This window comes from Phacochoerus africanus, chromosome 11, assembly GCF_016906955.1.
Source record: "Phacochoerus africanus isolate WHEZ1 chromosome 11, ROS_Pafr_v1, whole genome shotgun sequence".
NCBI lineage: Eukaryota > Metazoa > Chordata > Mammalia > Artiodactyla > Suidae > Phacochoerus > Phacochoerus africanus.
This window is the reverse complement of record NC_062554.1, coordinates 91672337-91695284: the sequence shown is the minus strand read 5'-3', so window position 1 is coordinate 91695284 and position 22948 is coordinate 91672337. Positions and strand designations below refer to the sequence as shown.

The following is a 22948-nucleotide window of genomic DNA, read 5'->3' as shown; positions in this document are numbered from 1 at the left end:
GAGCCCCAGGAACATACTTCATCAAAACAGCACACACTTGTTTTAAATTCCAGCTGTTAGATTTGTTTGATAGTGAGAGACAAGCATGGACTAGTATTTATGGAAAATAAACATTTTACCCTGTGTTTTAGAAGTAGATATTTCCTTGGGTCTCAGTTTTAATAAGAGCAAAAAAGTCTACAATCCAGAAGACACCATTCATTGATTTTTGAAAGCAAGCTGAACATATATTGTTACTATGAAAAATAACTAAAATTTAAATGAACAGACTAGTTTATAAAATTTAGATGTTTAGAAAAGCAAGTATTACTAGATGAATGAAAAGCATACTTCTCCAAAAAGCTTTTGATCACATGCAACAGGTAAGTGAAAAATAAATTCATAATTTGATATTTACATTTTGAGTACCAGGGAAGTAATAAAAAGAATATTTTAAAATGTTTTTGAGAACAAAGTTTCTCAAAAACATGAAAAATAAAAATAATTATGCTCTTCTTAAAAGTTAAACCTAACCATAAATTTAAATTTCACCACTAAAATGTTTTTTGAAGATAGAGCTCATAATACAGTTCTGAACATTTTACACAAGGACGTTTGTCCCCTCCATCTCATAAAGGAAGAATTGCACTAAATTAAATGTAAGTGAAAATATTGTGAAACTGGGTTTACGTTTAAAAAGTTGGATTTGCTTGGCAGGAAAGAAAAACCTGTTAGAAAGAACAGTTGATTTAAAATGGATGATCTAACACCTTCCGGTTTCTTAACACAAAATTTTAAGTTCCTTTTAAAAGAAAATACGTAAATGCTCTTTTTCTCAAGCAATAATTCCCACATATTTCAAACATAATCTGCCACTCATCTTTAAATGGGAAAATACACACTTTTAAATGCCGTATAAGGGTTTGACCAAGATAAATGAACTATTATCAATTGTCATAATTACTGAAGATATTTCACTGTAAACAGTTTTCTCCTACATAATGTATTTTTCTAATAGTAAGAGTACTAAGTCATTAGAGATTCTTGTTCATATTTCCATCTTATACGGAATTTCATTCACTTTTTAAAAATAAGCAGTCTGTTCTATGGAATACCTGTTAAAAACATACAAGTATCTGGTGTAAATGAAGCCTTAGAGTGGAGTACACAATCTTTAAACGACACTTGATTTCCACAAGTACCCCAGCGCTCATTTCCGTATTCCTCATCTCCAGTCTTCATTTTGTTGGCCCAGGAAGTCTCCACCGGGCCCAGACCCTCCCCCTATACACCCACCATTGTGCTCGTAACCTACAGGGGAAATTATGAATGGTTCTCAAGGCCAAATGCGGGCAGAAAAGAGGCAGAAAGAGACTCGAACAATTTTTCAAGTGCAAATACCACCTAGGGGAATTGCAGCGCGGTCTTCTCTGTTTTAAGAGTCCCAAGTTCTCCAACTAAAATTCTTTAAATAAAAGTACCAGCCCACCGCACTCCTCCTCCTCCTCTGGAAACTACAGGAAGAAATAGTTTCCGTTTAAATACCGCCTTTTCCAACTCACACTTCTCTGCTCCGGCCTCCGAGCCCGGGACACCCCCAACCCCAAACCAAAAGCCCCAGCCCCTGAACTCCCCTCCCCCACCAGTGGCCAAGCCCACCCCCGGCCTCATTGATCCCGGAGCCTTTTCTGAATCGTGCAACCAATGGCAAACGCGAAGCCGAGAGCCACCGCGAGCTCAGGCGGAGGAGGTGTCGCCCAGACACCCGCCCAGGACGCCGCGGGCTCCCATCCCCCACTGCCCTGGCTCGGGGCCGCCCCACTTCCCCGGTGCCGGGCCCTGTAAACGGTGTATAGGGTGGGGCGCGTCGGTCCGCTTCTCCGCGCCCACCCACCCCACCCCCTCGCTGTGTTTCCGTCCCTGCCAGCCCTGGAAAGGTGCTCGCGGCTTCGCCGTGGTTACACTTCTGTCATCAAAGCCGCAAGGAGAGTTCGGAATGGTGACTCTTTGGCTTTGTTAATTACCTGTTTTAAAAAAATCGAATATTTAAAACTCCAGTAACTAGAGCTGAGGAATTGCCTAGTTAGCACCCCCACTCATTAAAAAAACAAAAAATAAATCAATATTCTTCCCCTCCCCCGCCTCAGGATCCGCCCCAGCCAGATAACCCTTTCTAAACTCTGCAGTAACCATCAGCTCCCCCTGCCGCGCTCCCCTTCGCGCGCGGGCTGCGGCTCCTTTAGCATTTCCCCCCCACCTCTTCCTCCTCCCCCTTCTCAGGGTCCCTCGCCCAAGCTCATTTCCCCTCCCCCTCTTCCTCCTCCTGGTAGCTCTTTTTTTTTCCTCCGAAACCCACTCTAATTGAGGCGCTGGGATTCCTCACGTGAGACGTTGATTTGTAGTTTGAACACGTGGCTCATTCAAAAAGCCGGACACTCGGAGCGGATTTTTTCCGCCTCCTGCGTCTTCCTCCCTCCACCCCCTTCTCCCCTCCTCTCCTGCCAGTCACCCTTCAGGGTTTTTTATGGGGAGGCGGTGCCTGCCCTAACGTAGTGTGATATTTTCACTGTCCGCTGGCCGATGCCAGAGGGGCTGGGGAGGAAGAGACAAAAAGTATTTTCCCCCTCCCCTCTTCGTCTCCTTTTCCTCGCTAATCCCGCCTCCTCCTCCGAGTTAGGAAGACTCGTTGATGCGTTTGGGTTTAGCAAGGCTTTTTCCTTCTTTTTTTTTTTTTTTTTTTTTTTTTAATACCTAGGAAAGGAAAAACAGGAACCCTCGGATCTGATTTTTCGCTCCTCGTTCTTGTTCTTGGTTCTTACTGTGTTCGTGTATTTTAACGGCGAGAAGAGGGGAACAAAACCCCCAGGATCCATCCGTCTCTGTGGGTGGTTTTAATTTTTCGTTTCTCTCTTAATTTTTTTTAAACAACCACTCTTTCACAATGAACAAACTGTATATTGGAAACCTCAGCGAGAACGCCGTCCCCTCGGACCTGGAAAGTATCTTCAAGGACGCCAAGATCCCAGTGTCGGGACCGTTCCTGGTGAAGACTGGCTACGCGTTCGTGGACTGTCCGGACGAGAGCTGGGCCCTCAAGGCCATCGAGGCGTTTTCAGGTGGGCCCCGGCCGGGCCCTGCCAGGGCGCCTGCCTAGCCCCGCGCCGCCCGCCCGGGCCTGTCGGGGTCGGGGGCCGGGAGCCAGGCCGGTGGCTAACACCGGGTTGTCCACACTGGGCCCAGGCTTGGGTGGGTGCGGGTACGGAGAGGGGACGAGGCCCGGGAGCCCACTCGCATGGGTCCGGGCGCTTCCTCCAGCCTCTGCGCCTTCCCGGCCCCCGGGCTCCCCTCCCCCGCCGGGATTTGCGGGCTGAGGGCGGACTCGCTGTCAAGAAAGCCCGGGCGCGGGCTCCGAGGGGAGCAGGGGACGGTGCGGCGCCGGGTTGGGGGGGGGCGGTGCACTCGCCCCGCACCCCGCCCGGGCCCAGGCGCTTGCTCCAGGCTCCGTAACGCCGGGCCTTGGGAGCCGAGCTCGAACGCCTGCTTCTCGTTCCTTGCTTCCTCTCTGCTCTCTTCTTTTATGGCGTTGGATTCATTGCCCCTCTCCCGCCCCAGATTCTGGCAGCTAGAGAACTCAGAGTGGCCTTGACCCCGCTGCTGAGCTTCCTTACGACCCTGCGGGAGGCGGGCGAGGGCGACCCGTGTTCTTTGCTGAACCTTCCCGCGTCCGACGAGCGAGAGGGGCAGGTGGGCACCGGCGGCCAAGGGTCGCCAGGGAGCGAGCCACACTGCGGCGCCTGGCTGCGGGGCCTCGAGCCACGGCCTCCGGGGGTGGCGGGGTGCCCTTGGCGAGCACTGGGGGCTTCGCGTGGCCGCGCGGCGCGCGGGGGTGGGACGCCCAGAGGCTAAGGCTGCGCTCGGTTCCTCTCCGAAACGCTACTCGCTCGCGCGCCCAGTTCGTGCCGAGCCGCACCTCTGGACGTTCGCTCTTTCCGCGCCTGCCCTGCGGCCCTTGAGCCTTTCCCGCCGCTCACTGCCCGTCCCCGGAGGGCCTGGGCTTGAACCCGCGATAAGGACCCGGAGGCCCCCACCTGAAGAGAGGCAACGTAGCCCCTACGCCGGAATTTGTCTTTTGTTGCAGTGTCGGGGGAGGTGGCGGTGGAGGCCAGGGTAGGGGAAGAGTGTTACCCAAGTAGTTGTAGAAGAAGAGGGACAGTCGATTCCTCTTCCCACCCAAAAGTAACTTACACCCACGCAGCCCAGAGGGGTCAACTTCCCACACGGGCTGAGTGAGTTCCTGGTGCTGTTCAGGGCTCAGGAGGCCACCTAGGTCGCCGCTTAGGCTATGTGGGTCCTTGGGGCCCAGAGAGCCAACAAAACCGGGCCAACTGTCTTCCACCTCTCGTGTGTCCGCAGGTAAAGTGGAACTGCACGGGAAACTAATAGAAGTTGAGCACTCGGTCCCCAAAAGGCAGAGGTGAGCTTAATTATGTTCTTTCTGATTCTGTTCTCAACCATTGGGAAGAGAGCCTCAACACAGCTGAGAACAACTTTTCCTCTTGTCGGGTTGTTGTCTGGCGTGGCGTTTCTCGTCTTCTCTTGCATTTAAGTTAATGGCAGGTGTGTGTGTGTATGTTGAAACTCCTGCTAAGAAATAGACGGCTTGTCCGTGGCCCCTGCCACTGGTTTATTACTGGTTAAAAAAATGTCTCTCAAGGAAGCTCTCTCAGCTAAGTGTTCTCCGGCAGACTAGGTCACCGGTGCAACAGGAAATCAAAGTCTCAAAGGGCAGTTTCTGGGCACCTGTGGGAATTAGGAAGCAATGGGTGACCGTTCCCACCCCCGGCCCCACCTGAAAGTACGGTATAGGCGAAAGCAGCTGCAGACACTCGCGGGTGCGGCCTTCCTTTGCTTCTCTGTGCCCAGTTGGAGGCTGAGAGGCCTGGGAGGCAGTCCGCACTTTTGAGAGGGGAGGAATTTGCCTTTACTCTGGTAGCTCACCCGCCAGGATTGGGACATGTGAGTGAAAGCCTGGTTTCTTCTGCCCAGAAGTGCCTTTCAGTCACTGCAGAGTTAGTTTTCTGCACACCCGCCTTTGTTTCCTGGCCGTCCACTCCCCCCACCTTTAATAATATTTTTGCTTGCAGATAACCACAAAAAGATGGAGAAGGCCGAAGATTGGTGTTACTTAAACAAGGGGCTTGAACTTTTGGGAGAGCATGTGTAGTGTGTCAGTTTACAGAATGTTTGGAGATAGTTTTAATCCCTTGAGTATCTTGGAGAAATGGCTCCTTTCTGCAGAGGAGGCCAGATCCCTGCTGTGTAACTCTGACTAGAAGGGTACTGCTTCCTCCGGGTGGTGCTAGGGGTTTGCTTATGTCTGCAAGGTGGACTTAGGGACCCTGCCTTCCCCCCTCTCATCCCTCACTCCCAATCTGGGCCAAGTAGTAAAGTGGAAGTTAATTTAAACTAGGGCTGCCAAGTGTTTGTTTAGGTACTAGTGAGTGTGTATGCTGGAGGGCAGAAAGGGTTTGCTACGAATTTCCATTTCTGTGGGAGAGATGGCTATCCAACAGATCATCCTGTGCCTCTTTCTAGATTGAACTCTCTTCCAGGTAGAGCATTTTCACCTGTTGTGTCTTTTGCTAGCGTGTTTGGATTTTTGTGTACTTGATTTTTGGTGTACTTGATTTTCACTAGGATAGTTTGAAAGGGATTTGTGTAGCCAGATAGATGTAATTCTAGTTGGGAATTTTGATAGGGGTCAAATTATTTAATATAGTAGAATGGAATTCTTTTTTAAAAAGTTTCTAAAATGGAATATGTATTGAAAATTATTGAAATGATCTCAGTTTAATAGCAATTTAAAAATTGGGGGAGAAGTCCCAATAAATCCTATCTCCTTAAAAAGAAGTTTAAAGGCGGAGTTCTCGTTGTGGCACAGCAAAAACTAATCAGACTAGGAACCATGAGGTTTCAGGTTCGATCCCTGGCCTCAATCAGTGGGTTAAGGATCCACCATTGCTGTGAGCTGTTCTGTAGGTTGCATTTGTGGCTCAGATCTGGCTTTGCTGTGGCTATGGCATAGTCAGCAGCTGTAGCTCCGATTAGACTCCTAGCCTGGGAACCTCCATATGCTGAGAGACATTTAAAAAAAGAAAAAGGCAAAAAAAAAAAAAAGTTTAAAGGCATAATCTGAATTGTTTACCTGGGGGGGGGGGAATATGTAAGGACATTCTGGAAATTCTTCTTGGTCTCATGTTTAGCCACTGTGTCTTAATTTTCTTCAAATGTTAAATAAGAAGTAAGCAAATGGTTGTGTTGAAGGACTGACGTTTTGACATTTGGGAGTTTCTCCTTTTTTTTTTTTTTTTAAAGGGCTGCACCCACGACATATGGAAATTCCTGGGCTAGGGGTTGAATCGGAGCTGCAGCTGTTGGCTATGCCACAGCCATGGAGGATCCTTAACCCATTGAGTGAGGCCAGGGATCAAACCCGCATCCTCATGGATACTAGTCTATCCACTGAGTCACAAGGGAAACTCACTTTAGCTTATAAATTTAAACATTCAATGCCTTAACCTGCCCTTCAAAGCAGTTACTTTGCCTTACACTCCTGATTTTTCCTCTCCAACCTCTGGTGAATTTGTCCTCCACTATGTAGGAAATTAAAAACATTGTTAATAGACTACTTGTTTCATTCTTAAAGGCTTTTGCCCAAACTAAAAACATACTTAGTTTCTTGTTACTTTATGACAAACAGGAGTTCCTATTTAGTGAAGCACATAAAGTAAAATGTTACCATTGGCAGCAAGTATTTATCAATGGAAGCTCCTCCATTTATTAACAAGGTAGGTTGACATTTCTGGTTGATTTTCACTAGAGCATTAAAACGGTCAGGATTTTGAATGAATGATAGTTTCTTCATAGCAAAGTAAATGGGAGTGAGTACATTGGAGACAACTTTATACTTCAGAGAGCAATGAACTAAGTCCTTTGTATTGCAATGGTTAAAAACAGTAATAGAGCTTGATTTGTCTGCTCGGGGAAATTTGCCGGAAGTCTATATTACAATCCTGTTTTAACTGAACCTTGGAACTGTGTTGCAGTTTTCCCTATCTGGGCTGTTTCACTGTCTGAATAGGTTTTAGGAGAGGGCATCTTGGCAGTCCACATGCCCACCACCTGTAGGAACATTGAGGGGTGGTACTGATGACAGTCAGTTGACTGCCATAGACCAATCCTTGCCAGTGAGCCTGCTGGACTTGAGAGTGGACTTCTTTGTGCTTAGCCGTCATTCCATTGCATCCCATCATCATGTGGGCATCTGAGGCACACCCACATGTGCAACACTGACCTTCCTACCTGCTGTGCAAGGCATGTTGGGAGCCCGGTGCTGAAGAATGCTTATGGCAGCACTCAGAGATGGATGAATGGGCTTGCAGCAACTAAACAGGGGAGCAGGCCCAGGGCAATTTGATGCTTGGTGGCCTGGCCCAATTGGGAGCTGAGCTGGGCGGGACCCTCTCAGGAAGGGGCATTGTTGAGTTTGGTTTAGACCAAGCTTAACTCTTGCTTACCGAAGTCTCAAGGGAATGTGGAAGGAATGTTGCTTTTCTGCATTCTGCTGCCCCTCAGTTGGGGAAGTTATAGCAGTGCTTGAGGTCCCCTGTATCCAGAATGAAGAGATGATCGCACTGAGTCTCTGCAATAGTGTTGGACATTTGTTCCAAATATAAAAGATAAAGCACGTGAAGACTTGGCCTCACTCTGGAGGTAAATGCTCTAAAAAAAAAAAAAAAAATTTCCCTCTTGGGGGTAAGGGTGAGTGTGAAAATTATTCTGGCTTAGGAAGACCATAGCTGACTTTGCTGATAAGAACCAGTGGTATCTTGTGGGACATTGTTTGGTGTCCCTATATGATTATGTAAATAGCACTGATTTCCGTTTCCTTTCTGTTATGTTGAGGGCTGTTGGCATGAGAGAGGGAATAGGGAAAGTCACCCACATTGGGGAACTGAGAGGATGGTGGTTTTAGTTTGTTTTCCATGACTTTTTGAAATTATGGAAATGTTCATGTTCTCAGTTTTTTATAGCTTACACTTGCTCATAATTTAGCTGTTAGCATTGATTAGAATTATATGTAGCGAGTTCCTGTTGTGGCTCGGTGGTTAACAAATGTGACTAGGAACCACTAGGTTGTGGGTTCGATCCCTGCCCTTGCTCAGTGGGTTAGGGATCCGGCGTTGCCGTGAGCTGTGGTGTAGGTCGCAGAATGGACTCGGATCCCACGTTGCTGTGGCTCTGGTGTAGGCCTGCAGCTACAGCTCTGATTAGACCCCTAGCCTGAGAACCTCCACATACTGCAGGAGCGGCCCTAGAAAAGGCAAAAAGACAAAAAAAAAAAGAATTATATGTAGCCTGAAATATATTTGAATTAAAAAATAGTAGTTAATATTTTTCTTTTTTTTTTTTTTGTCTTTTTGTGATTTCTTGGGCCGCTCCTGCGGCATATGGAGGTTCCCAGGCTAGGGGTCTAATCAGAGCTGTTGCTGCCAGCCTACGCCAGAGCCACAGCAACTCGGGATCCGAGCCGTGTCTGCAACCTACACCACAGCTCTCGGCAACGCCGGATCGTTAACCCACTGAGCAAGGCAAGGGATCGAACCTGCAACCTCATGGTTCCTAGTCGGATTCGTTAACCACTGCACCATGATGGGAACTCTTTTTTTTTTTTTTTTTTGTCTCCCAGTTAATATTTTTCCATGAAGAATCTGTTACAACAGACTGTATTGCCTTAGGTTAAATGTCTTCATTTTTTGCTACCTTGAAAATAATTAAAAAATTAAGTGGACAACTTATTTTCATTTTAGAATCTTGTGTTGAGCATATAAATGGGATAGAGCATGTATAAAAGTTACTGGTTTTAGATATACCTTACTTTACTATTATTATTTGCCTTTTTGCCTTTTCTAGGCCCGCTCCCGTGGCATATGGAGGTTCCTAGGCTAGGGGTCTAATCAGAGCTGTAGCCACCGGCCTACGACAGAGCCACAGCAACGCTGGATCTGAGCCGTGTCTTGGACCTACACATAGCTCACGGCGATGCCTGATTCTTAAACCACTGAGCGAGGACAGAGATCGAACCCTAAACCTCATGGTTCCTAGTCGGATTCGTTTCCACTGTGCTACAACGGGAACTCCTAGTGCTACATTTTAATAGCTGTTAAGTATTAGAAAAGGATGGTGCCATGACCAGTTGTCATGGACCTTGCTGTCTCAGGACAGTAAGAGGTATATTTAATGCTGAGCTTTTTAACAGGTATGCTCTTGACTTATCAGTGGTGGTACAGGTGAGTCTTATAAAGTAGGAAAATTTCTCACACGTATAGACTTGAGGTTCTGATTGTTAGGCAACTTTCATGACTGGTAAAGAATCATAGGCAAGGTTATCTTGGGAGTGTTCAGTAATTCATGACTGCTGAAGTGGTTGTAGCCAATGAGATTTTTCTTGAGTTCATGTTATTTTCTCAGTACAGTTTGGGAGAGTTTCAAAGATTTCTTGGAGTTCCTGTTGTGGCTTGGTAGTAAGGAACCGGGCTAGTATCTATGAGGATGCAGATTTGATCCCTGGTCTCAATCAGTGGGTTAAGGAACTGGCATTGTCCTGGGCTGTGGTGTAGTTCCCAGATGAAGTTCGGGTCTGGCATGGCTGTGGCATAGGCTGGCAGCTGTAGCTCCAATTCGATCCTTAGCCTGAGACCTTTCATATGCCACAGGTGTGGCCCTAAAAAGACCAAAAAAAAAAAAAACCCAAAAAAACTTCCTTTGGCTTTATTAGAATTAAAAAAAAAAGTGTTGATAAATAGCTCCTGTGAGGCTATCCAGAATAATAAGGAAGAGATCATAAAGACATGACGTGTGTGCCCAGAACCAGTGGGAATTGAGAATCTTGGCTTGTGTTTCTGGCTTTCTTTTGATTTGTGTGGTCACTTACTTTCTCTGCTCATGCCAAATGTCATTATAATAAACAAGGGGCATATTTTGTATCTGTTTTGCATTCTATCTGAAATAATTGAATTATCAGGCTAAGGTTTATAAGTATATTTTGCAATTACAAAGATTGGGGATTTTCTCTATAAGGATTTTTGGCTTGTATTTCTTTTCTGTAGCCTGAAAGTTCAGTTGCTTTTGCACGTGTATCTTGTTCGGGCATTCAGCAAGAGGGATGTGATCTTTGTCATACTTTGAAATCCTTTTATGAGCCACATAACTGCAGTTCATGTATTGTTATAGGTCTGGGATTTTGTATTGAAGTGGAGCTGTTGAGCCACCTTGATAGATATTTGAAGCAACTCTATTTTAATTGTCCTCAGCAGCATCCAGACAGCAACTTTTCCAGCAGTAACTTATTCTGAAAGGTGTGAATTACCCATTCAGTAATGCTGGAGGTTGGCTTGGTCTGGGAGGAAGGAGAGAGGCTGTGCTATTCTTAGCTTAGTTTCCTTTATCAACTGTTGACTCTGATTCAAGTTTCTGGAGTCATGCGACAGGAGGTGGCAGTGTGGGAGCAGTGAGGATGGGATGGGCATTTTTAGTTAAGATCTCTGCCCCATAAATCTGATGTTTACAAATTGGTTTTACATAATTTTGCTTGAGAGCTGGTGGCAAACAGTTTTCAGTGCTCTATTAAAATTGAGGGTGTAATTTATCATGGTCTAAAATTGCTTTTGGGAAAGTGTTTGGTTTTGGTAAATAAACATAGTTATAAATATCAACCTAGTATGTGAATTCTGCTGCCCTGAAGGGGAATACATAGTACATAAACCACATAAACCATATGTTTTAGAGAATTATGCTGAGACCATTTAACTTGATTAGGAAAAGGTTTGAAATTCAGACATAATCTTTGAGGAATCTAGTAGAACTCGAAGGTAAAAGAGGCCTGAGTCCTGAGAATATCTGTCTTTATCACTTAGTTATGGAGGATATTGATTTCATTATGATGTGAATTTTTCAATTCTCTATAGGTACACAGCAAACTGCTCCAAAACTAATGGCTCAAAACAACAGCACCTTATTCTTCCCCATGATCCTAGGGGTCTGCTTGATGGTTGGTTCTATTCCACATAGTATCATTTTGGGTCATTTACCAGGCTGGGCTAAAAGGTCCAAGAAAGTTTCAGTCACATATCTGGCCTCTTTGGTGCTTGTCCAGGTTATCTTTCTTCACGTGGTATCTCAGTACTCCATGGTGGCCCGTGGCTGGCTACCCCAAGCTGCTGGGCCTCTTAAAGGCTAGGTGCAGAATTGGCACATTATTGCTTTTAATCAATCCCATCCTATTGATCATGGAAGGTCACAAGGCCACCACAAGTTCAAAGAGAATATGGAAATAGACTATCTATCTCTTGATGATACATTGGCATGCACGTAGAGAGGAAAGGAATTGATCGTATCCATCTTTGTAGTTGATCTTCTACAAATTGGAGGAGGGGGCATTTTGGCTTCAAAATATTTAGAACTTAAAATATCTGAAAAGTGCATTTAGCCTGAGAAATGGGGAGCCAGTCCCCTTTGTCATATCCTGGCAAGAGATGCTGGTGTTTTGGAGTTGATGAGTGGTGGTCAGTTTCTGGATATTTCTAAGGAACAGCTAATAGGATTTGCTGATGGATTAGAGGAGGGGTGTGGAAAGAGTAAAGGATAAGATTTTTTTGGCCAGAATAACTGGGTGGAAGGTGGTGCCATTTACCAAAATGGAGAGTATTGGGGAAATGAACATGTTCTTGGGTGGGAATCAGGAGCTTTACTTTTGGCACATTATGTTTCTAATACTTACTGGAAATTTTTTGTTGTTGTTGTTGTTTTTTTTTTTGTCTTTTTGTCTTTTTTTGTCTTTTGTTGTTGTTGCTATTTCTTGGGCTGCTCCCGCGGCATATGGAGGTTCCCAGGCTAGGGGTCTAATTGGAGCTGTAGGTGCCAGCCTACGCCAGAGCCACAGCAACGCAGGATCCGAGCCTTGTCTGCAACCTACACCACAGCTCACAGCAATGCCGGATCGTTAACCCACTGAGCAAGGGCAGGGACCAAACCCGCAACCTCATGGTTCCTAGTCAGATTCGTTAACCACTGCGCCACGACGGGAACTCCCTTACTGGAAATTTAAACGATGAAATTGAGTAGCTGGTTATGTCAGTCTCAAGCCCAGGGCAAGGTAGGATGTGGAGGTGGAAATTCCAGCCTTCATTAGCTTGTGGTATTGCAGTCGTGGACTTGGACAAGGTGTTCAAGGAACTGAGCCTGGAGCTCTTGGAGGAAGGAGGGACTAGCAGAGGGGAGAGTAAAGGAGGCCAGTGATTAGTGGAACCTAAGCAGAGAAAACTGTTGGTAAGAGATGAGTGAAGAAAGCCTATGGAAAAGGAAGGAGTAATCGATCAACTGTGTGGAAGAGCACTGAGGTTGCGCTTTAGATGGATGAATACATGAATGGGAGTGGTGTTAAGTCTTAGCCTTTGGGTTCTGCTATAAATAAATGGAGAGCAATTAACAAATTTTGGAGCAACGTGGAATATAGCCTTTCTTCCAGAATTTATTAGACTCTTAATTCATTTTCTTAATTCCAGAAACATCTATGAGCATGTTCTATTTTTAATTTGCTGCAGATGGAAGAGGCTCTTTAGTAGATGCTCTTGCCCATTGAACAAGACTTTTTTTTTTTTTCTTCTTCTTCTTTTTAGGGCCGCAACCACGACATATGGAAGCTCCTAGGCCAGGGGTTGAATTGGAGCTACAGCTGCCGGCTTACGCCACAGCCATGGCAATGTGGGATCTGAGCTGCGTCTGCAACCTGCACCACAGCTCATGGCAACGCTGGATCCTTTACCCAACGATGGCAGGGATCAAACCTCCATCCTCATGGATACTAGTCAGGTTCATTACCGCTGTGCCACCACAGGAACTCCAGACAAGACTTGTTTGTGACAGTCGACCTACCCACTAGCATTTGTTTCAAAACTTCTGGTGATTATGAACTCACTTTCTTATAGACAACCCATTCTGCTTTTTAGTAATATGTTTGGTTCCAAAACAGGGCAAAGTCCAATACTTGTATGTCGTTGTTGCGATACTTGATGAACGATAAGCAGAGGTAGAAACTAATGGCCAAAGTATATATGAATATTATGGGTTAGATTTAAAATACTTTAACTACTTTGTTATTTTAGTATACTGGAGTACGTTAAGCATTCCTTCTATTTTATTCCTAAAATTTAAGTTATAAAAATATAAAGAACCCTTCAAATAACCCTACCTTCTCTAATTTTTGCATACTAAAATATCTCGTCCTTGGTAAAGTAGCTGCCTCCTCAAATTCTGAATCCTGCCTTTGGCTACAATAGTCACTGAAACAAAGTGAGGTGTTGAGCAGTTGATTTTGAGACTGGTAACTTAGTCTGAATAACTCTGTTTAAGACTTTCTTTGTCTGTGCAAGTCCTTTGATGACTAGAATACTACTTCAGAATGTGTTAAACACCTACTGTTGAAAGAGAGGAAAACTAATAAAAATGAGATAGCACAATAGAGTTTTTTAAATGGTATTAGTTGGTTTACCAAAGGATTCTCTAGAAAGCCCTGGGAGAAGAAGTGACTTGCCCAAAGCACTGCCAGTGATTAGTGGAACCCATTTCCAGGTCTTGTGACAGCCTTGTCTTCATTCCTCCCATTTGAAGTTGTCAAAGCCCCAAAAAAGTAGCTTACACAGCAGCCTGATCATGTTTGCAGTGGCAAGTTGGAGCAGAGATATCCTGTTTCTTGCCTTCTCTGAAGAAAAATCTTGTTTGGCTTCTTGGAAGGGTTGATTTATTGTCTTGATGTAGGAAGAAGACAGGTACAGGTAGTCTGGAATCCTGGGCTTACTGGAGAACTGCAGAAGAAAAATATCTAGACATCCTGTTTTAAGATGGAAAATGAGACTTCTTTTTGCTTTAAGGTATTTTATTTTATTTACTTATTTATTTATTTTACTTTTTAAAAAAAAAATTTTTTTTTTTGTCTTTTTGCCATTTCTTGGGCCGCTCCCGCGGCATATGGAGGTTCCCAGGCTAGGGGTCGAATCGGAGCTGTAGCCACCGGCCTATGCCAAAGCCACAGCAATGCAGGATCCGAGCCGCATCTGCAACCTACACCACAGCTCACAGCAATGCCGTTAACCCACTGAGCAAGGGCAGGGACCGAACCCGCAACCTCATGGTTCCTAGTCGGATTTGTTAACCACTGCGCCACGACGGGAACTCCCCTTTAAAGTATTTTAAAGCAGCTTCATCTTACAATAAGTAAATTGTAGGGAATTTGGAGGGGCCTCAGAAGATAGGAGAACAAAGGGTATGTGTAGGTAGATGCCATGGTTTTTTTCCCAGGCAGGTGGTTGTGACTTAAGGATGTGTTGGAGGTTGCAAAAGAGGTAGAGGTGTCCTGGGTTGGAGTCTTTGATGCCTGGTCATCCCAGCCTGTTAGCAAGTTTAGTAGGATCCTGTCTTGCAGAAAGAAGTCCCTTAAACCTGAAATACTGAGGATTGGGAGAGAGGAGGAGGGAGAAATGCTGAAACCTCTTGTTGAGAAGCCCTGATGCTTGCCTCATGTGCTCTTGTTGAAGTGAAGGGTGTTAGATCTGGGTTTGAATCCTAACTCCACTTGCTGAATTAATGGTGTTGTTGAGGAATGAAGTAATGGGAGGTCAGAATGGAAACGATGCCTCACAGGATCCGGGGGACAGTATGGATAAAGAATCAATACAGTATCACCTAGTGGTCACTCCCATGGCAGCTGTTGTATTTTTTTTTCTTCTTGAGATTCAAACGTGAAGGCTGGATGTAGATTATATTTGGTGATAACAGAAATATGAAAAAATTTTGTTCTGTTTTGGGATGTTCTATTTTCTTATAAGTAGAATTCTGTGGGTTGTGTCTTTTTCTTTCTTTTCTGTTCTTTTCTTTTTTTTTGCTGCGCTCACAGCATGTGGAAGTTCCTGGGCCAGGGATTGAACCTGAGCCATAGCAGTGACAATGCTGAGTCCTTAACTGCTAGGCTACCAAGAAACTCCCCTAAGATTCCTTTTTTTTTTTTTTTTTTTGGACTGCCTCATGGTGCATGGAGTTCCTGGTCTAGGGATCAGATCCAAGCTACAGTTGCTACCTAAGCTGCAGCTAAGGCAATGCTGGATCCTTAACCCACTATGCTGGGCCTCGGATTGAACCTCTGTCCCAGTGCTCCCGAGACACTGCCAATCCAACTGCACCACAGCTGGAACTCCTAAATTTACTTTATGACATGGTTAATCATGTTTTTATTGAATTGTACATCGAGACAGTTTGGTTGAAACCTGTCTTTTCAGTCAAGGAGGACTGTATCATTCTAGGAACACCCTTATTCTTGCTAACATGGATGTCATGCTTACTCTGACAAGTCTAGGTCCCAATTTATTGGTGCCCCTTGTATGTAAAAATTAAGTCAAAAGTTATAAAGATTGAATTGTGATAATTTATAGTTCGAATATTTGGGGCTTATGTTCTTTTATACTTAGCATGAATTTTGGATCTTCAAAAATGAACAGTATTTTCTTGGGGTGGGAACTTTACTAAATAAAATTTTGAGGAGAAATTTGATTAAAAATTAGTTTTGCGGAGTTGCTAATGGGGCTCAGGGGTAACAAACCCGATGGTATCCTGGCCTTGCTCAGTGGGTCAGGGATCAGGTGTTGCTGTGAGCTGTGGTGTAGGTCACAGACTTGGTTGGATCCTATGTTGCTGTGGCTGTGGTGTAGGCCGGCAGCTGCAGCTCTGATTCAACCCCTAGCCTGGGAACCCCCATATGCCGAAGATTCAGCCCTACAAAGCAAAAAATAAAATTAAAAATAGGTTTCTGAAACAGTCCAACTCAGCTTGTCACTGTAGCTGGGCAGGTGATTGGAGTTTTAAGAGAATTTATAATGATGCTAAAAGTGGTTGAGAGGTGATTGCATTTTCTCCAGAGATCCTTCAGTTTTGTTTTAATTTTATGATTTCACCCTGGGCATATGGAAATTCCTGGGCCAGGGATTGAGCCCATGCCTCTGTAGCAACCCGACTGCTGCAGTCAGGTTCTTAACCAGCTATGCCACAGTGGAAACTCCCCCAGATTTTTTTTTTTTTTTTTTTGGTCATCTCTTGTAAAAATGGAGAAGCTCTTGCTTTTTCTTTGGGGAGAGAAGTACAGTTGAAAATGTAAATTTCTACATTTTTGGTGTGCAAGTTTACCTATTTCTGTATTTGTTTTGAGTTTCAGAAATGAATTCATTACTTACAAAAACTGTTGGTTTAGCAAGTATAGGTGGAGCACCTGTGTTTGGAGGCAGTCCTGTGCTTGGTGTCAGGGCATAGAAAGAAGAGTAAGATAGTGGTTCTGAAGAAGAGTATGTGGAGTATGGTGATTTTGGCTGTGTTCTGTCTCAATCCCTGGGTGATATTTTTATCTTCAGCACTCTCAGTGGCTCACTATGGCTGTGATCCTGAAGGTGGATTAATGTCTCTGCAGGTAGAGAGGTTGTAAATACTTCTTGGGGTGTACATGGGCTGCCCTAGAAACACAGGAGGATCATTGGGCTTAGCTGAGTGTTGTGTAGCTCGTCAGGGATAGGTTCAGAGAACGAGCATGTGAAGGCAGCTGGGGCTAACTGTACAGTGGGGATGGAAGAGGCAGAAGGGACAGCAGAAGCCAAGGCATATAAGTGTGAAACACCCCTGGTGTGTGCGGGGAGGGATGGCAAGCTGTTTGGAATTAAGAGAGGCCTGGGTGTGAAGCAAGATGGTGGTGGAGGCTGAGCCCAAAGAGGTGGCATGAATGTGCTTCAGGAGTGACTTAACATTGTTCCAATTTTTTGTGTTTAACTTCAGCGGCTCACCCAGTTTAGACAATGTTTAGCAGTTTAGATAATAATCATGTAGATGGTTGTTTAGGATTTTCTTATGCAAGACCTGATGCCTGGGTTAATTTGGGATCTGATCACCAGAGATCATGTTCAACTGCTTTTACCTTTTAAATGCCTCTTGGAAATGGCTGTGCCCCCAAACATTTCATGGGGGCATGGGACTTTCTCAGGGTGCCCTGTGACAGGGTGATGAGGGTGAATTGTGAGAGAACTAGGAGTCCTATAGTAAGGCTGACTGAGCCTATGCTGCTTTTTTACGGTCAGCTATGACAATCAAAATTTTTTTTTATTTTTTATTTTTTGCTGTGCCTGCTGCATGTAGAAGTTCCTGGGCCAGGGATTGAACCTGAGCCACAGCAGTGTCAATGCTGAGTCCTTAACCACTAGGCCACCAGGGCACTCCAACAGTCGTAGTTTTAGTCAGTAGTGATAATTGAAGCACTTCATATTTGATTTCTTTTATTAAGACATCTCAAATGATGTAATGAACTTTTGGAGAAAATGAGACCCTTTTATATGTACAAACTATTAGCTGAACAAAACTAGGGGCAGCATCGCCCCAACTGTTGGGAGGGTCAGTAACATCTTGCTTGGAATCACACAGATGTTGGTTAGAATCCTTGATCAGCTCTGTGATCCTGGGCAGAATGATGCAACTCCAGACTTCTCAGTTTATCTATAAATAGGGCAATGAGAATTGCATATGGTTATTGGGAATTAAATTATAATATTTGTAAAGGACATCTTGGAGTATCTGGCACCTAAGTGGTATTGTCTCATATTAATAAGCTTGTATATTTACAAGTGGCAGTTGAAAATAAGAGATGAGTGTATCTATTGCTGCATAATCCCATCATTTGTCTCATGTACAGATACTTAGGAATGTTTTACACTTCTTTGTGAAGTATGAGTTATGCATTGTGAATAAGTGAAGAATTTGTACTTTTATGTCTAAACCTGTGCATCTTGGAATCCTTAAAATGTGTTTTGTTAGGAACCTCTCTTGAGAGGTAATACTATTTAAAAAAAACAAACTGTCTAGGAGATAAAGTATTCCTGTTAAATTCAAAAAGGTAGAGGACAAAAAATGATTGAAGTGTACTAAGGATAAGCATCAGTTCAGAATGGGGTATCTGAAAAAGCCAGTTTATTTAGAAAAGATAGCCTGTCTTACTACTCATTAGGGGAACACCAATTGTAATGGCATTTCTTTGCCTGTGAAGTTGGGAAAAATGGACAAGATTAATAATACCTGGCAAGAGTGTATAGGAATGGGTACTCACCTAATTAGAGAGTAAATTGGCAGACTTCTTGGCATTTTATTTGGGAGCATCTGTTAGACCTTAAAAATGTGAATACCGTTCAACCAAGTGTCATGGAGAACAACCCAATCTTCACAGTTTTGTGTTGTCTGTAAGCATAGTTTTAATTAAAAATATTATAAAGATTCTACTGTATAGCACAGGAAACTATATCCAATCTCTTGTGATAGAACATGATGGAAGATAATGAGAAAAAGAATGTATATATGTGTATGACTGGGTCACTCTGCTGTACACCAGAAATTGACACAATGTTGTGAATCAACTACATTTAAAAAAAAAAAAAAAAAAAACAGTATTGTAAAGAAACTGAAATCACCAGCCACCACTTGGTAAGAAGGTCTCTGAGTAGGAGGCCAAAATAAACACAGATAAACTTTCAGGTTTTATTATATCACTCATTACTCATTATGTTTTAATAGGTATTATCAGATAATCAGGAACTTACACCATTGCCTTTCCAAGCAAAGAGGATCCCTTATTTTGAATGTCTAGGACATTTTGCATTTTACTCATTTTGAATGAGAGTAGATTTTTGAAAAGGAGGAAGATAAGAAGAACCCCCTTTTTTTCTTTATCTTTTTTTTTTGTCTTTTTGTCTTTGTTTGGGGCCGCACCTGTGGCATGTGTAGGTTTCCATGCTAGGGGTCCAGTCAGAGGTGTTGCTGCCAGCCTATACCACAGCAACGCCAGATCTGAGCCATGTCTGAGACCTAATGGCAGCTCACGGCAATGCTGGATCCTTAACCCACAGAGCGAGGCCTGGGGTTGAACCTGCGTCCTTATGGATACTGGTCAGGTTCTTAAACTGCTGAACCACAATGGGAACTCCCTGTTCTACCTTTTTTTTTTTTCTTTTTAGACCTGCACCCGTGGCATATGGAAGTTCCTAGGCTAGGGGTTGAATCTGAGCTACAGCTGCTGGCCTACACCACAGCTACAGCAATGCCAGATCCAAGCCTTGTCTGTGACTTACACCACAGGTCACGGCTACTCCAGATCTTTAACTCACTGAGCAGGGTAAGGGGATCAAACCTGAGTCCTCATGGATACTAGTTGAGTTTGTTTCTGCTGAGCCACGACGGGAACTCCCACCTTTTTTCTTAAAAGCGCTTTTGAAATAATGTTAAACAGTTTCTGATTTTTAGGCATATTTATTGTCTTTCTCTGTGCTAGCAGTTTTGCTTGTTCTGTTATAAAGAAATATTTGTCAAAATTTTTTTCAGTAATGTTTAATAGAAAATTGGAAATGGCCATCCAAAGAAAACATGCCTTTTTTTTTTTTTTTTTTTTTTGCCATTTCTAGGGCCGCTTCCTCGGCATATGGAGGTTCCCAGGCTAGGGGTTGAATTGGAGCTGTAGCCGCTGGCCTACACCAGAGCCACAGCAACTCAGGATCTGAGCCTTGTCTGTGACCTAAACCACAGCTCATGGCAATGCCGGATCCTTAACCCACTGGGCAAGGCCAGGGATCGAACCCTCAACCTCATGGTTCCTAGTTGGATTCGTTAACCACTGAGCCATAACCGGAACTCCGAAAACATGCCATATTATAATAATTATACTGTAGTATATTTTGTTGTACTTAGAAAGAGTGAAATAAATTTAAATGGGCTTGACACAGGAAGAACAAACAGATGTTTGGGGAGAAAAAAACTTTCATATGCACATGTTGGTATGAAAACACAGGAAAAGAGCTGGAAGGTGACCCACCAAAAAGAGTGATTATTTCTTTTTTTTTGTCTTTTTAGGGCCGCACCTGTGGCATATGGAGGTTCCTAAGCTAGGGCTCTAATTGGAGCTGTTGCCACCGGCCTGCACCGGAGCCACAGCAATGCCAGATCCGAGCCGCATCTGCCACCTACACCACAGCTCACTGGATCGTTAACCCACTGAGCGAGGCCAGAAATCGAACCTGAAACCTCATGGTTACTAGTCGGATTTGTTTCCACTGTGCCACAACGGGAACTCCAAGAGTGATTATTTCTGCACAAGGTAACTGATTTCAGAGGAGAGAAGCTAATGGAAGATCTTTGGCTTTATTCTCTATTCTAATGATTCTCAAACTTACTGGTTTTGATGTTTTGACATTGAAAAACTTAGGACCCCCTAGAGAGCTTTTGTTTTTATTTATTGATACATATGTTATTAGAAATCAACTGAATATCGTTTAGAATTATTTTAAGTGAATAAGTATATAATGTGTATATATATAGGTAGTAATACGTATATTACTATAATAAACCATTACATGTTAATGAGATTTTTGCAATAACAAAACAAACTCATTTAGGAGTTCTGGTCATGGCTCACCAGTAACGAACCTGACTAAGATCCATGACGATGCAGGTTTGATCCCAGGCCTTGTTCAGTGGGTTAAGGATCTGGCGTTGCCATGAGCTATGGTATAGCTTGCAAATGCGGCTTGGATCCTGCGATGCTGAGGCTGTGGCACAGGCTAGAGGCTGCAACTCCAATTCAGCCCCTAGCTTGGGAACTTTCATATGCAATGGGTGCAGACCTAAAAAGCCAAAAAAGAAAAAAAAAAAACCCTGCTTAAAACCAAAATGTAGGAGTTCCCGTCGTGGCTCAGTGGTTAACGAATCCGACTAGGAACCATGAGGTTGCGGGTTCAATCCCTGGCCTTGCTCAGTGGGTTAAGGATTCGGCATTGCTGTGAGCTGTGGTGTAGGTTGCAGACACGGCTCGGATCCCGAGTTGTTGTGGCTCTGGTGTAGACCAGCGGCTACAGCTCTGATTCGACCGCCATATGCCGCGAGAGCGGCCCAAGAAAATGGCAAAAAGACAAAAAAACAAAAACAAAAACAAAAAAAACAAAATGTAGAAAAAGTGTAATCGTTTTACATTTTTGCAAATTTCCTTAATGTTTGGCCTAATAGACAGCTGGACACTCATAACTACTGGCATTCAACTTGTTGCAATATTTTGTTTTGATTGTAGTATATAAAGAAAATCTAGCCTCACACAGATAGCTGGTTAGAAAAAGAAAGGAATATTTTAATAGTCCTTTTAGATAATTGTGGGTATTTTTGTTCCTATACCAGTACTGGCAAGTGGAAGTTTTTTAAAGGTTAGTTGAATTGTGGAATCTGAAATTCTATCAATACATTTTTTTTTGTACTTTTTTACATTTAAAATCTATTGGATTTTCTTGCCCTTTTATCCCAATGTATTGGAAAACTGTCAAGCTCAAGGTGGTAGATACGTTTGCTGAAATTCTGGTTTTTACTTAAAAGCTTAAATTCAGTCATTGGCAATAAATGTTTTTCTTGAAGTAACTGGCTGATTTTATTCTCTCTTGAGAAAATGTTCACTGGACGCTCAATCTTAAATAACCGTAGTTTATCTATAGCTCTTTGAAGTAAAAGTGGTGCCCCATGAAAACAATGGCTGGTTAATCTTGTGCCTCAAACAGCTGCATGGTGCTTTTTCTCCAGACAGTCATATTACGTAGCACGGGTGTGTTTGTTGTGTATTGCCCTTCTCCTCACATAGATATTAATAGGATATGTGCTCAAGGGTTATTTAAGAAAATTAATAATTTTTACTGCTTCATTAAGGATATTTAAAAGTGAAACTTGGAAAGTTCCTGTTGTGGCTCAGCAGCTTAAGAACCTGACATGGTGTCTGTGAGGTTCAATTCCTGGCCTCGCTCAGTGAGTTAAGGATCTGGTGTGTTGCTGCAAGTTGCAGCATAGGTCAAAGATGTGGTTTGGATCCAGTGTTGTTTTGGCTGTGGTGTAGGCTGGCAGTGGCAGCTCCTATTTGACCTCTAGCCAGGGAACTTACATATGCTGCTGGTGTGGCTGTAAAAAGAAGAAAAAAAAAGAAGAAACTTGAATTAAATTATACTAAAAGTGCTGGCAAAGAATACAGTGATTACTATGACTACATGTTAGTGCCATTGCCTTAATTCGCACTAAGGTGTCAGCAGTTTACCCATCTTTGTTTTTGCACCATCATGGCAAAAATCAACACAGTGAAAGAGGCAGTGAGTGACATCTTTGTAGTATTATAAAAAGCGTTTTGACTTCTTGGACCTCTCTGAAGATGTCTCAGGGGCCCCCTGGGAATCCACATGCTCTATGTTTGGAATTGCTGCTCTACCCTAATGTGATGTTTGAAGTTATTTGGATTAGGTATTTCTGTGAGTATGTATTTACATCCTAACACACCAGATGGCAAGAACAAGTGAGGATTTTATACAGCTTCATGGCACATTAGCCTCAACAGAGACTTTTTACACAAATCGGTTTGTGAAAAATGGGTGTGGGAAGAGAAAAAAAAAATTTAAACACATAAAGGAAAATCTAGGTATATGAAGGACATTTAAATAGGGAGCATTTCAATGCCCATGAGCAAAATGAAGTGAGTTTGGCTATTTGGGCACCCGGAGTTAGGCTTTAAGTTCATCAAGCCAAAGTGAACCCTCTATGCTGACACAGGTCTTACCCTTGGGATTGAACAGCCTTTAGTTCAGTAACATTTGGTTATTCCTAAAATGTTAAAGAAATCTAACTAGAATTTCAGGGCACCATCAAAGTTTCTTTTTCTTTTTCTTTTTTTTTTTTCTTTGTCTTTTTGCTATTTCTTTGGGCCGCTCTCGCGGGCATATGGAGGTTCCCAGGCTAGGGGTCGAATCGGAGCTGTAGCCACCGGCCTATG

The 22948-nt window shown here is 43.6% G+C and overlaps 1 protein-coding gene across 3 annotated transcripts in view; it reads left to right on the top strand.

The window, feature by feature from the left end:
- Nucleotides 1-2477: 2477 nt before the first annotated feature.
- The window catches only part of IGF2BP3 (insulin like growth factor 2 mRNA binding protein 3), a 167181-nt gene continuing 146710 nt past the window's right edge, over nucleotides 2478-22948 (top strand). For 2 of the 3 annotated variants that reach the window (XM_047752032.1, XM_047752030.1), the window contains exons 1-2: nucleotides 2478-3095; nucleotides 4393-4453. In XM_047752032.1, coding sequence (XP_047607988.1) covers nucleotides 2921-3095; nucleotides 4393-4453 — 236 coding nt within the window. In that variant the 5' untranslated portion in view covers nucleotides 2478-2920. The remainder of the gene's footprint in view (nucleotides 3096-4392; nucleotides 4454-22948) is intronic. The other variant, XM_047752031.1, reaches the window with a different exon arrangement.